Below are 17,429 nucleotides of genomic sequence, written 5' to 3' on the forward strand. Positions count from 1 at the left end.
CTGCTTTTCGGAACCCCCCCTCCGGTGTCACATTTGGCACCTTTCAGGGGAGGGAGAAGCAGATAGCTGTCTAAGATACATTCTGGACATAGACTCCCGTGGGAGTCACGCCACTCCCCCCCCCACGCTGTCTCCTGAGAAACACACTGTTCCCAGGAGAAAGCGGGGACCAGTGTGGACGGGCTGTGCCGCTCACGCAAGCACAGTAGGGAACCAGGCAGTGAAGCCGCAACGCTTCACTTCCCGATTCCCTCACCGAGGATGGCGGCGGGGGCAGCTGAGAGATGAGCGATTGGTCGGCCTCGGCTGCCGACATTGCAAGCATGCTGGACAGGTAAGTGTCCATTTTGAAAAAAGTCAGCAGCTGCAGTATTTGTAGCGGCTGGCATTTAAAAAAAAAATTCAGGTGGACGTCCGCTTTAAGGTTTTTGTGGTCTCCCTCATACATGAGATTATCAGTCAGATCTGTAGACAATCATCTCATGTGTATAGACAATCTACTATTAGTACCGAGACGTTGCTTCCCCAGGAAAAAGGAATGAGAAATGTTCTTACTGTGGTGCTTTGTGGCATTTCTTCCCAATGTGAATTACTTGTGGGTATCAAGAACAGCTTCCAAGATTATTTTGTTAAATACTCTTTTTGCTCTTCCTTTTAAAGCTGTTCCAAGCTTATGGATTCTTCAAGACTGAAAATAGTCAATGCAACACCAGAATAGAAACATTATAGCCTCATACTTGGTATGTAGCGCATAGTATGGAAGGATGGAACTTAGACACAAAATAGCTGGGATGAAAATGTTAGTTTGCCTACAAGGGCATCAACTTATTAAATCCATCTTCAAATGTTAAGATAGGGTTGCAAACAATACATCCAAAACACCCTGCTTTGGAGCCTTTGCCAATTTCAAGTCTTTCTTTCTTGCTTATCAACTTTGGTACACAATACAAATACTGGAAATAAAATCAGTAATAATTACTGTTGCTGGAATTACTCTTGGTGATATGAGAAATCAATTGATCTATGAGATCTTCAGGAGGGTACAGTACCAGGGGCCACAGAAAGTGATCAGATCGCTGTTCAGCCACCAGATTGCTTTTTCCTAAACATAAGACGTCCTTCAAGGCTGAATGACACCCAGGACCATGGTGTGCCCTTCATTGACGGTGTGCAATTTAAACCGTATGGTCAAAGCTTTTTTGGTCATACTCCCCTTCTGAGTCATAAGAGAGCACTTGTTTCTACACTCCTGTGACTAAAATTCAGCTGACAGGGGACTGATCCTGCAGCCATATAAATTAGTATGTTGGTGCTTTTGCTATCCCACATCTCCTTTAAGTTATCACATCAACAATGCAACAGAATGATGTAGTTTGCCATCAGAATAAGTATTGTGCTGTGTAACTTAACCACTTTAGCCCCGGGCCTGTTTTTCAGAGTCGGTGTTTACGAGACAAAACCATTTTTTTTTGCTAGAAAATTACTTAAAACCCCCAAACATTATATATTTTTTTTTCTAACACCCTAGAGAATAAAATGGAAGTCATTGCAATACTTTTTGTCACACCGTATTTGCGCAGCGGTCTTACAAGCGCACTTTTTTTGGAAAAAATTCACTTGTTTAAATGAAAAAATAAGACAACAATAAATTTGGCCCAATTTTTTTATATATTGTGAAAGATAATGTTACGCCGAGTAAAATGATACCCAACATGTCACGCTTAAAAATTGCGCCCGCTCGTGGCATGGCGTCAAACTTTTACCCTTAAAAATCTTGATAGGCGACGTTTAAAAAATTCTACAGGTTGCATTTTTTGAGTTACAGAGTAGGCCTAAGGCTAAAATTAATGCTCTCGCTTTAACGATCGCGGCGATACCTCACTTGTGTGGTTTGAATACCGTTTTCATATGTCGGCGCTACTCGCGTATACGTTCGCTTCTACTCGCGAGCTCGTCGGGACGGGGCGCTTTAAAAAAATTTTTTTTTGCTTTTCGCATTTATTTTTATTTATTTTAGAATTTTTAACACTGAAAAAAAAAAAAAAAAAAAAAATTATCACTTTTATTCCTATTACAAGGAATGTAAACATCCCTTGTAATAGAAAAAAGCATGACAGGTCCTCTTAAATATGAGATCTGGGGTCAAAAAGACCTCAGATCTCATATTTGGGCTTAAATGCAAAAAAAAATAAAAAATTTGGAAATGTCATTTTTTCAAATGACAAAAAAAAAAAATGTTTCTTTAAGACGCTGGGCGGGACTGACGTTTTGACGTCACTTCCGCCCAGCGGAGCTATGGGGACGGGCGAAGGAGATTTTTCCTTCAGTCTCGTCCCCGCTCACCATCCGGATGGTCGCGATCTCCTCCGCCGCTACCGACGGCTCCGGTAAGCGGCGGAGGGCGCGGGAGAGCGGCGGGAGGGGGGGGGCCCCTCTCCCGCCACCGATAACGGCGATCTCGCGGCGAATTCGCCGCGGAGACCGCCATTATCGTTAACACGGCCGCCCACAGAAGAGATGAATATCTCGATTGTGGCAGCAGCTGCTACCGTTACCGAGATATTCATCTCTAAAGTGAGGACGTATAACGACGGTGGGCGGTCGGCAAGTGGTTAATACTGTACAACGTATAACACTTTTATAACACAAGACTTTTGCCCAATTGCAAACAGTTTTTGCAGCCATCACCCGATCTGCCAATTTTTTTATATCTATGACTTGGTTCCATGAAACCCTGCTGTGTCCATTATGGGAGGTTTCTGTGTTCATGGTTGAATTTTATATTTATTGATGTTAAAGTCACTCCTTTAGTTAAATGGACCAATACCCAACAGTGAAGATTTGATATAAGGAAAATAATTTAATTTTTTATTTTTGTATAAGCAGTACCAAAAAAATGTACCCTTTTCCTTGAATTTCTCTTGAAAAATAGCAGTGCACTTCCTGACATGTGGCTGTGCCTCGGCACTCCTGTAGTGTGAGATCATATAAGGCCCTGCTGCCTCTGACTGCAAGGTCTAGTGATGTCACCACTTCCTCGCTGTTCTCCTTGCTTAAAAGGCATTCCGGAGAGGAAACTATATATTGGGTAAGGATCTTCCTACTTCTGCATCATTTCCTTGTGTGGATCTATTCTTTTTGAATTACACATTACTTTGCATGCATTTACTTAAAGTAAAACTAAACCCAGGACCCTGCATTCACTATATTTCATCTCCCACAGTACACAGAACATGGAAATGCAATTAAACTGCTAAATACATTTTCTCATCAGCAGTATATAGCAGTCTTATGACTTCCATCAGTGTCGAGTTAAAGCTTACAGGAGTTTTCATTCTACTCTGACTGTCCTATGAGGTTGCAGGACCCCTGACCCTCTGCCTGGACAAAGCAGATTGGCGCTGTGCTGATCACATGCATCCTTGCAAGAAAAGAAAAAAACATCTCTAGCAATACACATCAAACTGAGCATGTGAAGTGTAACTCCAAAGGCACAGTCTTATAAGGGAATGGATTGGGGACAGTGGAAGAAGGGGAGGATCAAAGGATCAAAAAGCCTTTTTACACAATGCAGAGGATTAAACCCCTTAGGTTCCACAGTGAGAACAAACCAACATGCTTTACTGCATATACAGACTGATTTTACGGTTGTGGGGTTAGTAACACTTTAACTTGGAAAAAGAAACCTAAAGCTAGGACAACTTTAAAGATGATTCAATAGGAGGTGTTCTAGGGAACAGCAAAAATGTCCAAGCAGAGAACAGAATTGGGAATTATGGCTGGAGTATACAAAAATGTATGTGTAAAAAGCTAGGGGGCTAACTCAGCTCCACCAGTAACTAAAATATGCCCTTCGGTGGACGGACAAAACAAGTCGTGGGACATATTTATAAGGCAGTGAATGCGACATTCGCCAAACATTTCAAGATTGTTTATCAATCCCTATAATTTAAAAACACATGTACCAGGTAGATATACCAGCAGGGAATCCTGTATTTATGCCCATATATTTGAGTCAATACAAAACTCAAGAAAACCTAAATAATTTTACATTTTGTTTCTGTATATGCAAATTCTGATCACTACCACCACTTAAAACTAGAAGGCTTTAATAAACAAATATCATATTGCTGTTAGTTGCGACATCTAGAATAGAAGCTGGGCGCTTCTCTGAAATGAAGTACAAAATGGAGTTGGCAGACTCCGTGCCCTATGCCCATGTATAGTCATTGGCTTGACGGACGCTCAATATAACTAATACACGAGATGTACACAAGCTGAACAGACCAATCTCATAACCTAAATCATACTGCTGGCACCCAATTACTGCTTCTATAATGAAAGCATTTGTTGGCCTCTGATGGATCCTAGAATCGATCGGTGTGCCCCTGCAATAGTTCATGAATTTGGCCAACAGGGAAGATAAGTGCGTAACACTTTATAAGGAAATACTGACTGGCAGCCATATTTAAACCAAACCAACAAAAAGTACAATATCTTATTTGTAAGAATTAAACCACAAATCTAAAGTCAATGAGCGATATTAACCTAGTTGCTTAACAAATCAAATGTAAATGTGTATTAAAAAGCGTCAGCAAAAATCTTTAGGTCTGTTCTAAGGCCAAATCAGCTGCTTGGGATTTGTTAATTCATTGGGCTAAATTATGACTGACTGCCCATGTCCTGTGCTGCAAACAGACTACTAATTTAGCAAAGAAATTCAACTTAATGGGTGCAGAATTTGTTAGATACATTAGGGGCATTTTTTAAACATGTTTTGTTGCCAATTTACTACACAAACTGCTTACAGAGAACAAATCTGTTTCTAACTTGCATTAGAAATAAAATAAACTACAGATAAGCTACGGAAACAATCAGTTTAGAAAAATGTCCCACCTAAATATTTCTTAGAAAAAAAAAAATATATTGGCTACAAATAAATGGTTAAAAAAAGAACAAATCCTCTATAGGGCCTATGTATAAACAGGGACCGTACTGGCACCACAATACCCTTACTTTGTAAAGTTACAACACTACAGCTCCAGGGGTAACCTTTCGGAATATTGAAAATGACAGTACAAAGCCACAGACCAAGCACTCAGGATTATCTATATTTAAACTATATCTCGAGCGTTGCATAGTGACTTGCTATTTTTATTTATGCGAGCTGTAAAGTGGTTAACCAGAGTGCTTGGTAAGCTTGTGAAATTTATAAACCGTTTACATTCAGCAAAATAATTGCAAGACAAACCTGCCTGCAGTCTAGCACACCTTTATTAATGGCTAGCAGTATCAAAGCACATCTTAGGCAATAACCGATAAACTGCACAAAAGTTCAAATGAATACGGATGATACTGTATTGAGGAAGTGATATCTGAGAAAAAGGAGAACATTTTCTTCTGAAACAGAACAACATACTTGTGGTCAGACATTTTCCAGAATAAAAGCCAAATACTCACCCGTCTGCGGCAAAAAGGCAGGCCGTGAGCTATGATGCTGATACAAAAGGTCTTCATCACGGTTTGGTTTGGCAAACTTTCTTTAGTGCTTGAGAGATCAATGGGGACCAAATCATAATTTAGGGTAGCTTTGTCAGACTTGGACATCCTTGAGTGACTCCTGCTCGCTGATACTAACATACAGAAACGTTCATATTCACCATCTGATGGCTTCCTGTACAGAAGAGCCCAAAGTGGCTCTTGAAATCCCAAGGCCTTCTCTTCCTGTCTTTCAAGTTGTCCCTGTGCTGTTCTGACCTATGTGTGGCTGAAGTACATGCAGTCCGAGTATAGCAAGGAATTATAAACTCCAAATGGGGAGCAGACTGCTCCTGTCATTCATGCAGCTGCCAGTCCCTCCCATAGCAGGAGAGGAGCAATTACTGTACAGTATAATGCTGCCTGCGCCGTCACTAGTCACACTGCAAAGTTTGCATTCCACAAGTGGTCCTGCACCTCAGCACACAAACATTTATAAAAGGGAGACAGGTGGTGAGATCTGAATTCATACACAACTCTAAAAAAAAAAAAAAAAAAGTAACATGTTTAACAAAAGGAAATATTTTAGGACTTTTTTTTTTTTGTCTTTTTTTTATATGGTACAACAAACAGTTGTTATTGTAAATTTTGTTTTTATTACGCAAGAGAAGAATGACACATTTATTTGGTGAGTAAATGTCTGTACTTGATATGAAGGAGAAGTAGGCGGAGGACAGACATTAAATAAAATTGCAATTTCATTTAGACAAAAAAAAATAATAAATGTATTTTATCCTCTGCTGCCCTCTGGTGGTACAATTTAATAACACAGAAATTACACTTCAGGCAGTTTTAAATAACAGGCTGAAATCGCCAGGCAGAAATTATTTGTAATTGCAACCCTAGTGATATCATAGAAATAGCCAGCAATACTTGTGTTATTTATTCATACATGTACACAGTGTAAAATTTGAGGCATTATACCTATATTTAAAGAAGAATAGGCAAAATTTTTTTTCCTTATTTGGAATAGAATAAAGGAGGGTTTTACTTTTGATGATGATGGTAAACGTGACAAATAGAGGAGGGTGAAACTACCTAAGAAGGGCACAGACCCCAACAGAAACTTGACAGGGGCTCTAAACCCTCTCTACAAAAGTTTTGCCACTACAGTTTCCTCTCAATAGTCTAATGTAATGCTGAAGAGTAGAGAACTCTGGTATTCAATAAAAGATCCATTTATTAAAGGTCTGTGGAAGTATTTAAACTATGTCGTTTTGGGTTAGACGCTGGCATTTTGGGACATTTCTGAAATGCTTGCATTAAGTGCCCGTTGCAAGGATCTGTGAGGTGGCTCTGCTGATCTGAACAGCTGCTGAAGATACAAGAGGAAGGACAGCAAAGCTGACAGTTGTTCCCGGAAGAATGTAGCTGCTCATTAGCTGCTTGTGCTGTGGCAGCACCTTTTTTCTGGACTATGTGAGGAATGGCAAAGCACAACAGGTAGGTTAGACATTCCATGGATGCCACATTACGTGGCCCTAGATTAACATTTCTTTGGGAAAGACGTTGTGGTTTACAAACATGTTTTCTGAGATAGCAGAAGTCAACGTCTGCAGAAAACCCTCTCACTAAGAATAGATTACGGCCAAATTAAGAGCAGGGTGATATAGGGTAAAACCATCACACCGAATATACGCAAGGCGTTCCAACATCATGATTACAGGTATGCACATTAAACCGACAGTATAAAAGGCAAAAAAAAACTAAAGTGTCAGTAAATGCTAGCGAGAGGAACAAGGTTCCATCCACCTGCAAGATAATGTTATAATGTGCTAGTATGCATTGCTTACTAGCACATTATGAGAGACTTGCCTTAAAACAAAGCCCTCCAGCGTCACGCTGTCACCCCTCGGCGTTCCTTCTGTGTTCGACTGCTTGAATGGCCAAGCTGTCATAACGTCGCTTCTGCGCATGAGTGTGGTAATCACGAACGTGGCACAGGGCTCTGAAGGGACGGCATGAGAATGCTGACATTTCAGAGGGCACGTGCTGGTGACATCACCAGCTGCTGTTTACTACAAGAGCTACTAAAAAGCTGCACGTTTGGGAGACTTTAATTTTACCAACAAGTAAGCTTTTTTTTAGGCTTACCTGTAGGTAAAAGTAGCAGAAACAAGTTTACTCCCAACTTTAGGCTGCATTCACACCTGAGCATTTCAAAATCACATGTTTTTGCCGTGATTTTGTTCAGGTCACCAATCTAAAAGGCAGAACAACGCATGTAATCTGCCCCAAAAAAGCTCATGTTCGTTTTTGAGCTTAGGGCGTTTTGCTTTAGGCGACAAAACGCTCAGGTGTGAATGCAGCCTAAAAGAATACGTTACCACAACATTTCAAACTCCTGATATGTGGCTGCTGTACAATTTAAAATTATCCAGTTCTCTTTATATTGCTTCCTTTTGTGTGAAATCTCTGGTTTTCCTGCCAATCCCCCTGTTGTCCTATAAAAAAAAAATGATAGCTCCAGGCATAAATGCACAGCGTGGTCAGTTCTCTAGCTAAGCTGGGAACTCAGTCTGCTCTCTTCCAATGATCAGACTTGTTGTGACACGCCCCCCTGCACAGCCATTCACTGCAAAGATCAGTGTGATGCCGTTTCTCCTTCCCTTAGCTCTTATGTGTGTGATCATGCATAAGAGCCGAGGAGGCATTTACAATGTTTTTTTCTATGTATACACAAATGTTTTGCCTTTCATTTCTGAATGGGTTCTTTTACATATAATTTATTTTTAGCCCTGGAAGGTTTTACCCACTTCCTGACCAGGCCATTTTTTGTGATACTGCATCGCTTTCACTTTAACTGACAATTGTGCGGTCATGCGATGTTGTACCTAAATTATGCCCTTTTGTTCCCCACAAATAGAGCTTTCTTCTGGTGGTATTTGATCACCTCTGCGGTGTTTATTTTTTGCGCTATAAACAAAAAATATATAAATTTTGGAAAAAAATTATAAAAATATTTTTTTATTTTCTGCTAGAATACATATCCAGGGAAAAAAACACATGCGAACTGAATCGCCTCTGGGCGCCCCAAAAAATTTAGGCCAATATGTATTCTTCAACATAGTTTTCTTAAAAAAACCTTGATAAGCGTACATTGTTTGATTTGCGCAAAATTTATAGCGTCTATAAACTATGGCATATTTTAATGGCATTTTTATTATTGTTTTTTTACTAGTAATGGATGTGATCAGCGATTTTTAGCGGGACTGTGACATTGCGGCGGTAGTACTCATATGTATTTTTCCCAAAGACATGACACCAGGGAGGGAAAATGGCTAATTGGGCCCAAATTGGACATTATCACTTAGGGGTGTACTCAATTTTGTTGCCAACGGTTTAGACATTAATGGCTGTGTGTTATTTTGAGGGGACAGCAAATTTACACTGTTATACAAGCTGTACACTCACTACTTTACATTGTAGCAAAATGTCATTTATTCAGTGTTGTCACATGAAAAGATATAATAAAATATTTACAAAAATGTGAGGGGTGTACTCACTTTTGTGAGATACTGTATCTACACCAAAATAACAGTAATGCATAATCACTGTGCTGCACTTCCACACAAGTGCTTATAAGGGAGCTAGCACTCACAGGGACACAGGTCATTCCAGAGACTCTATGGCCTCAGACAGTTATCAGCCAGGTTGGAAGATTACGCCTCAAAGGGCTCACTGAAGCCTGGAAATGTAAGCCAACTGATAAATGCACAGCAATGCAAACAGACAGGACTATCTCCTAGCCCATGAATTATTCTAGTTGTAGAACTGGGAAAAGTTCAGTCCTTCCCATGTTTAAATTGCTATCTGCATCACATTTAAGGAGATTATTCCTCACTTCCTCTCCCAATATTAGGTTTCTGAAACTGGAACGTTATGGTGTTTACTACGCCATTGCGAACCATATAACCTACTATCCATGCGCTCTTGATGCCCCCGATCCACCTGTTCTGGGGTCCAATGCCGGCTCTCACAGCTCCTCCCTGCATTAGATAACCCCCTCTGGGAAGATCTCTCCGGAGGGGGTTAACTTGCGGGCTTCGGGGCTCAGGTAAGTAAAACGGGGGGCCGTACACTGCAGTCTTTTTCACCTTAATGCATAGGATGCATTAAGGTGAAAAAACACAAAAAAAGTAGTAAAGCCTGCTTTGTTATTTTTAAAACACTGCACCGTTTAGGAGATATTCACTCTGCATACAGCCAGTGACGTCACTGGCGCATGCGCACTGAAGGTCCGGCATACCTTGCTGTAACTTTGGAGCTTCATGCTGGGACCAAGGGCTCTCGTGCATCATCACGGCTCCGGCCAATCACACAACCGGAGTGCGCAAACCCAGAAGATAGATCGGGGGAGGAGGTCCGCTCTCTCAGCAGTGACCGTGGGAGGCAAAGTATTCCATAACGTGTTAGTATGCGATTCACAATTGTGTGTCTTTTTTTGTTTACCAGCTGCGGTTTAACACCACTTTAAGGCTCCAGCGCACAGGAAGAAAAAAATGTCACGGCTAGGGGCGTCTGGTATATATTTTTTTGTTATGAAAATGAACGCAGTTGCATGTTATTTAATGGAGTCATACACATGAAGGTATTTATGCACATATTTGAGTGCATCTTTTAGGGATAAATAACGTGCCCCAAAGCTGCGTTTGGAGAGGCGTTTAGAAGCATAAATTTATGAACGTACGTGCATACACCAGTCCACATGCGTGTAAATTTATAGTAGTGGCTAGAATATCCTAGCCAACTCATACACACCACTGCCATATGCCTCTAAACATACATAGATGCAAATACACAAGATTAGAGGCATTTTTTTCTGCCAAGCTTTAGCAGCCTATCAGGAGAATACCTGTGTGTATGAGTCCTAAAGGATGGCTGGACAACCCTGCTCAGCACTGGTTTAGTAGATACAGGACAAGGCAAGCAATAAGACTGCCAACATTTGGGACAGCCAATCAAGTCATGTTCCTCAGAGTTGTGTGCAGCTGCTAGAAGAGGCGCTCCGAGAATGCAGCAGTGCCTAGGGAGGTTCAAAGTTGCTTTTCAAACACCTCTAAACCATCAAAGAAAATGCAAATACCTTATGCTGTAGTTCTACATATCAGAAAATTATAAATAGGGGGACAACACGTTTCAGTTTCACAGTGAAGACTCAAAAAATACTGTTTCAATTGTATGAGCAATTATGTCAACCCATGCCCTGAATGAACCCAGTAAGGCCCAGATCACACAGCAACGGACAGCTGCCATACACTACTGCAGTGGTTTAGTAACCTATCAGGTGCACTGAGCAGGCAGCAGGGGGCAGTGTGATATGCAGTTCAAAGCTTTTTTTTTTGTACAAATATTTTTGCTGATCAGTGACATGCAATCGTGACTTGTGCCATGCGATAAATGCAGTATGCTGGCATTTTATCGCAGCTCAGTGCCTTGCACCTCCAGGGTGTGTTGCAGAATGAATAAGACACAGAAAACAATTGTTTGTGTGTGTCCTAGTGGGTGACCTGGGTTTTTTTCCAGTGTGGTTAAAACCACAGGTCACTGCAGTAAGTGCTAGCAGGGCCTTATGGCTAGTATTCAGCATTTAACACAACTGTTATGTCCTAAAAAATGGCTGCTGTCATAGCCAATCACATGTGCAGCACCATAGCAACTGCAGACCAAACATAGGCTAAAATGGCATTTTCCTTGGCTATACAGAAAAGGACAAGAGGATTTAGTTCTCTACTATTCAGGGAAAAAATATATTGTCTAGAAGTACACAAATTAAAGGTGTCGATACCCGTATACTTGTACAGGCCCTAACCTTAAAGGGCAAACCCGAGGCATGCCCTTACTTTGTGTATAGGCAAACAATGCATTGTTTTCTGTGCACACTAAATGGCCTTCTGTCTGCATGAAAACATTGTACAGATAAAATGTCACCACACAAAGTCAGTCCAAATGGCCTGTATGGAATATGCATGAAGCAGGAGAATAAGCTACAACAAGTCATTTAACGTTCACTTTTATAAAGATAAGTCTTTTCTGCTTAAGCCACCCCAAGTACTCATCTCTCACCTAGCCTTGATTCTGCATCCGCTCTTTTCAAAACTTTGAGCATTCTGAGCCCTGGCTTCCTGTGGCATCATGTGACCCTCCAGGAAACTTCATATCCCATCATGCACCGACACTGCGTCACAGAATAGGGGGTGTGTTTTATCCCTCTGAACCCCACCCTCCCCTCATTACTAGTTTTAGAAAGCACTGAACCACTGGGCTAAACTAAAGCCTTGTACACATGACGGGATATTCCACAAAGCGTCAGACTTTTGTCCGAAGGGCGTGTGCCTGGATTTTGTCTTGCATACAAACTGCACACAATTGTCGGCCAACAAACACAAACGTAGTGATGTACTATGTGGTTTTTCAGCTCTTGAGCGCCACCCTTTGGGCACCTTCTGCTAATGTGTTTGGTGAGCATTGCTTCCGAGCATGTGTGTTTGTACTTTGGACTTTTGTCTGACGGATTTGTGTACACATGATCGGAAAATCTGACAACAGACCATTGTCTGCTGAAAGCCTGCGATCCAACATTTGTCCGCCGAAAATCTGATAACAATTGTCCGATGGAACGTACAGTCAGATTTTCCGCCAACAGGCTGCCATCACACAATTCCCACCGGAAAATCTGATCGTGTGAACGAGGCTTAAGGCAGTGAAGTGGGCGGACACAATCCTAGAGGAAGAGGGCAAGGGTGTGTTTTAAGGAGATCAGCTGCTGAAGAACATCTTCCATCTACTAACGGTTCTGGCGTCCTGCAGGATGGATAGCAAGAGGACATGGAAGTGTTTTCTATAGAAGAAAGCAGAGGCTCCAGTGATGCCTGCTCCAGAACAGACTGCTTTTTCTTTTGTACCGCAGATGTACATTAATGGTACACTATATTGTCAAAGGGATTGGCTGAGAGCCTGAGACGGATGCTCCGTGAGAACCGAGCCAACGGCAGTGTTTGATCGCTTAGTTCTCATTGTAGAGATGCCGGGGACAGATGCTGCATCCACCTAGTTAAAGTACAATGGCGAAAAAAAAACATACTTGTCTTTTGATGGCATCCTAGTCTTACTTCAATATTGAGTTGGCCCACCCTTTGCAGCTCTAACAGCTTCTACTCTTCTGGGACGGCTGTCCACAACGTTTAGGAGTGTGTCTATGGGAATGTATGACCATTCTTCCAGAAGCGCATTTGTGAGGTCAAGCACTGATGTTGGTCGAGAAGGCCTGGCTTGCAGTCTCAGCTCTAATTCAGCATAAAGGTGTTCTATTGGGTTGAGGTCAGAACTCTGTGCAGGTCAGTCAAGTCTCTTCACTCCAAACTCACTCATCCATATCTTTATGGACCTTCTGGCAGATCTAGATCTTTATCACCCTGCAGCATTTTCTCACACAAATATGTCACTCATGCTGCACAGTTGCCGCTTAGTAACACACCGCTTCCTGGGATAGCTGTCACATCCCAGAAGGCAGCAGGTCCTGGTTGGGGCAGACACCCAGAAGTACTGTTTTCCAGCACAAAAATTAACAAAAGGGTAAAATAGAATATACATTTCTAGTTCTTGTGTAAGAGAAGAGGAGGGATAAAAAAAGTTGTTGGAGTGAGTTTAGTTCAACTTGGACATGAAAAATAAAATTTGATTCTCAAATATTTTCTCAAAAGTAATAAAAATTTTGCTCAAAATATAAAACCTACCATACCCAATTATCTCAAGCAAAACTTGAGTCTATCGCACTGCCTGAACCTATTCTGATGTGTAGACCCACCCTAAATGTGCCTATAGACATTAGATGACACTCTCCTATATTCAGTAGTTTTCTGTGACTGTGTCGCCATATCTACTGGAAGAATAAATAGGTCGTCTGAGTGGAAAAACAGAAGCAGTTTTTTTTTATTTATTTTTTGCAGTTATACTTTGATGCATCATTTATACAGCAAAAATGTGGATTCCTGCAGCTACATATACAGATGATGTAGACAGCTGTAGCTGCTTAGCCTGTACAAAGCAATGACAGGCGGATAGTGGCCCTAGCTGTCCTCCGGTGTTCAGATGTAAAACACACATGGAGCAAATGCCTCTTACGGACAAAAAAAACACTTGTACCCAGAAGCAATCATTAGTCCCTAAACACAGGTAACTGCTGGCTCTACAATTAAAGCTAAACAACGGTCAGCAGTTGAGGCCACTGAAAGCATACCCCTCATTTAAATTAACAAGGGGACCAGAGCATGCAAGTGAAAGAAAATGTACTAAAAGTGAAGCAATCACATATACACGTCGGGGGGTATCAGGGGCTATAGTGGGGGGCAACAGGGGATATAGTGGGGGTCATCAGGGGCTTTAGTGGGGGGGGGGGGGGGGGGAGTCCGGGACTATAGTGTGGGAGTGAAGTTTATAGTACTGTACAGTAATCCACTTACATTTAGGCAGCAACTCTGGGCTGGCGAGCAGCTCTAGGCATGGCTTGGCGGGACTTTGCCACTATTACTAGAGGCCGTAAGTGAAGAAGCAACCTCAGGCAGCTCCGCCTCTTCCATGCCATACTGCGGCTGTGCGGCGTGGGAATGTCTACTTGCGAGCAACTTTGCGTACACTCGCAGGTATGTCCGTACTCGCAAGTATACATGAAGTGAGTGTACTTAAAGTGGGGTATGCCTGTATCATACTATCATTGCTTTTTATAAGCTCAGAGGCCATCCACTTGTATATTCAACTGTACAAAAAAAATAGCTGGATTCTTTCTACAGCTGAAAGATATTTGCTGTGTGACCCAAGTCTCCTCTTCACCCTACAGGAATCAGTGAAGGGAGTAAAGAGTTTAATGGTTTAAAATTGTCCTCGTCAGTGTTCTTAACACAAGATGCCATGTTCTAACAGACAGATAACACATTCTGTGAGGTGATTATTCCATCACAATGACATAACATCAAATTACCCTCAGACAGCACCAATTGTTGGCTGCTGTGCATGGCACTGGACAATATCGCTCTTAACGTTTTCAAGTTCAGACCATTTACCTGTATTTTGTTCTGTCTGTGGTCATTTCAGGGTAAATCCTCAATTGCATACCGCTTCGGCAGTGGTGCTACACAGGCACATTTAAACACTTATTCGGCCTCTAGCAGGGGTTAAAAGCGCCCCTCACTAGCGGCCGCATAACGCTGCTAAAACGACGGTAAAGCGCCACTAAATCAAGCAGCGTTCTACCATTAATGCCCACCAGCCCCAGTGTGAAAGTAGCTAGGTGTAAGGTAGGCTGTGTTTCACAGATGACCCAGAAAAACACAGCCAATAAACTATTCAGCGAGGTAAAAATGGAAAGGTTTACTTCTCAAGTAGGACTGGCCATCAGTGATGCTTGAACACCTGAGTAGTATTACACAAAATGAAGAAGGCGGCAGAAAGGGAAGGTAGATATTGAACCGGTTTCTCTCCTCCAGAGAGGACGACGACCCAGGGAGCCAGAGAGATGGAGGACGACGACCCAGGGAGCCAGAGAGATGGAGGACGACGACCCAGGGAGCCAGAGAGGTGGAGGACGACGACGACCCAGGGAGCCAGAGAGATGGAGGACGACGACGACCCAGGGAGCCAGAGAGATGGAGGACGACGACCCAGGGAGCCAGAGAGATGGAGGAGGACGACGACCCAGGGAGCCAGAGAGATGGAGAAGGACGACGACCCAGGGAGCCAGAGAGATGGAGGAGGACGACGACCCAGGGAGCCAGAGAGATGGAGGAGGACGACGACCCAGGGAGCCAGAGAGATGGAGGAGGACGACGACCCAGGGAGCCAGAGAGATGGAGGAGGACGACGACCCAGGGAGCCAGAGAGATGGAGGAGGACGACGACCCAGGGAGCCAGAGAGATGGAGGAGGACGACGACCCAGGGAGCCAGAGAGATGGAGGAGGACGACGACCCAGGGAGCCAGAGAGATGGAGGAGGACGACGACCCAGGGAGCCAGAGAGATGGAGGAGGACGACGACCCAGGGAGCCAGAGAGATGGAGGAGGACGACGACCCAGGGAGCCAGAGAGATGGAGGAGGACGACGACCCAGGGAGCCAGAGAGATGGAGGAGGACGACGACCCAGGGAGCCAGAGAGATGGAGGAGGACGACGACCCAGGGAGCCAGAGAGATGGAGGAGGACGACGACCCAGGGAGCCAGAGAGATGGAGGAGGACGACGACCCAGGGAGCCAGAGAGATGGAGGAGGACGACGACCCAGGGAGCCAGAGAGATGGAGGAGGACGACGACCCAGGGAGCCAGAGAGATGGAGGAGGACGACGACCCAGGGAGCCAGAGAGATGGAGGAGGACGACGACCCAGGGAGCCAGAGAGATGGAGGAGGACGACGACCCAGGGAGCCAGAGAGATGGAGGAGGACGACGACCCAGGGAGCCAGAGAGATGGAGGAGGACGACGACCCAGGGAGCCAGAGAGATGGAGGAGGACGACGACCCAGGGAGCCAGAGAGATGGAGGAGGACGACGACCCAGGGAGCCAGAGAGATGGAGGAGGACGACGACCCAGGGAGCCAGAGAGATGGAGGAGGACGACGACCCAGGGAGCCAGAGAGATGGAGGAGGACGACGACCCAGGGAGCCAGAGAGATGGAGGAGGACGACGACCCAGGGAGCCAGAGAGATGGAGGAGGACGACGACCCAGGGAGCCAGAGAGATGGAGGAGGACGACGACCCAGGGAGCCAGAGAGATGGAGGAGGACGACGACCCAGGGAGCCAGAGAGATGGAGGAGGACGACGACCCAGGGAGCCAGAGAGATGGAGGAGGACGACGACCCAGGGAGCCAGAGAGATGGAGGAGGACGACGACCCAGGGAGCCAGAGAGATGGAGGAGGACGACGACCCAGGGAGCCAGGGAGATGGAGGAGGACGACGACCCAGGGAGCCAGAGAGATGGAGGAGGACGACGACCCAGGGAGCCAGAGAGATGGAGGAGGACGACGACCCAGGGAGCCAGAGAGATGGAGGAGGACGACGACCCAGGGAGCCAGAGAGATGGAGGAGGACGACGACCCAGGGAGCCAGAGAGATGGAGGAGGACGACGACCCAGGGAGCCAGAGAGATGGAGGAGGACGACGACCCAGGGAGCCAGAGAGATGGAGGAGGACGACGACCCAGGGAGCCAGAGAGATGGAGGAGGACGACGACCCAGGGAGCCAGAGAGATGGAGGAGGACGACGACCCAGGGAGCCAGAGAGATGGAGGAGGACGACGACCCAGGGAGCCAGAGAGATGGAGGAGGACGACGACCCAGGGAGCCAGAGAGATGGAGGAGGACGACGACCCAGGGAGCCAGAGAGATGGAGGAGGACGACGACCCAGGGAGCCAGAGAGATGGAGGAGGACGACGACCCAGGGAGCCAGAGAGATGGAGGAGGACGACGACCCAGGGAGCCAGAGAGATGGAGGAGGACGACGACCCAGGGAGCCAGAGAGATGGAGGAGGACGACGACCCAGGGAGCCAGAGAGATGGAGGACGACGACGACCCAGGGAGCCAGAGAGATGGAGGACAGGGAGCCAGAGAGATGGAGGACAACAACCCAGGGAGCCAGAGAGATGGAGGACGACACAGGGGGACAGTCAGGGGTTATTGGTGTTGCGGTGGGGGAAGTTAAAAGCACCAATCTGCCTGTATAACTTTTAATAAAATACCTGACAGCTGTGGGAGGGAAAGTAGGAGAAGTGGCTGTCAGAAAAGCTATACAGGAAGATCGGTGCTTTTAACCACTTACGGCTCACCGTCGTTATAAATCGGCTGTTTGAAGAGGGATATCGTTGTTACGGCAGCAGCTAGCTGCCATACCCCCATTAGCCTCT

General features: G+C 44.7%; 1 protein-coding gene across 2 annotated transcripts in view; it reads right to left on the reverse strand.

The window, feature by feature from the left end:
• The window catches only part of FBXW7 (F-box and WD repeat domain containing 7), a 241,703-nt gene that overhangs the window by 121,124 nt on the left and 103,150 nt on the right, over positions 1–17,429 (reverse strand). The window contains exon 1 of one of the 2 annotated variants that reach the window (XM_040331901.1): positions 5,461–5,988. The exons of the other annotated variant lie outside the window; for it this stretch is intronic. Coding sequence (XP_040187835.1) covers positions 5,461–5,640 — 180 coding nt within the window. The 5' untranslated portion in view covers positions 5,641–5,988. Of the gene's footprint in view, positions 1–5,460; positions 5,989–17,429 lie in introns of those variants that run through there. 2 annotated transcript variants of the gene reach the window in all.

The sequence above is a fragment of the Rana temporaria genome, chromosome 1, assembly GCF_905171775.1.
Source record: "Rana temporaria chromosome 1, aRanTem1.1, whole genome shotgun sequence".
NCBI lineage: Eukaryota > Metazoa > Chordata > Amphibia > Anura > Ranidae > Rana > Rana temporaria.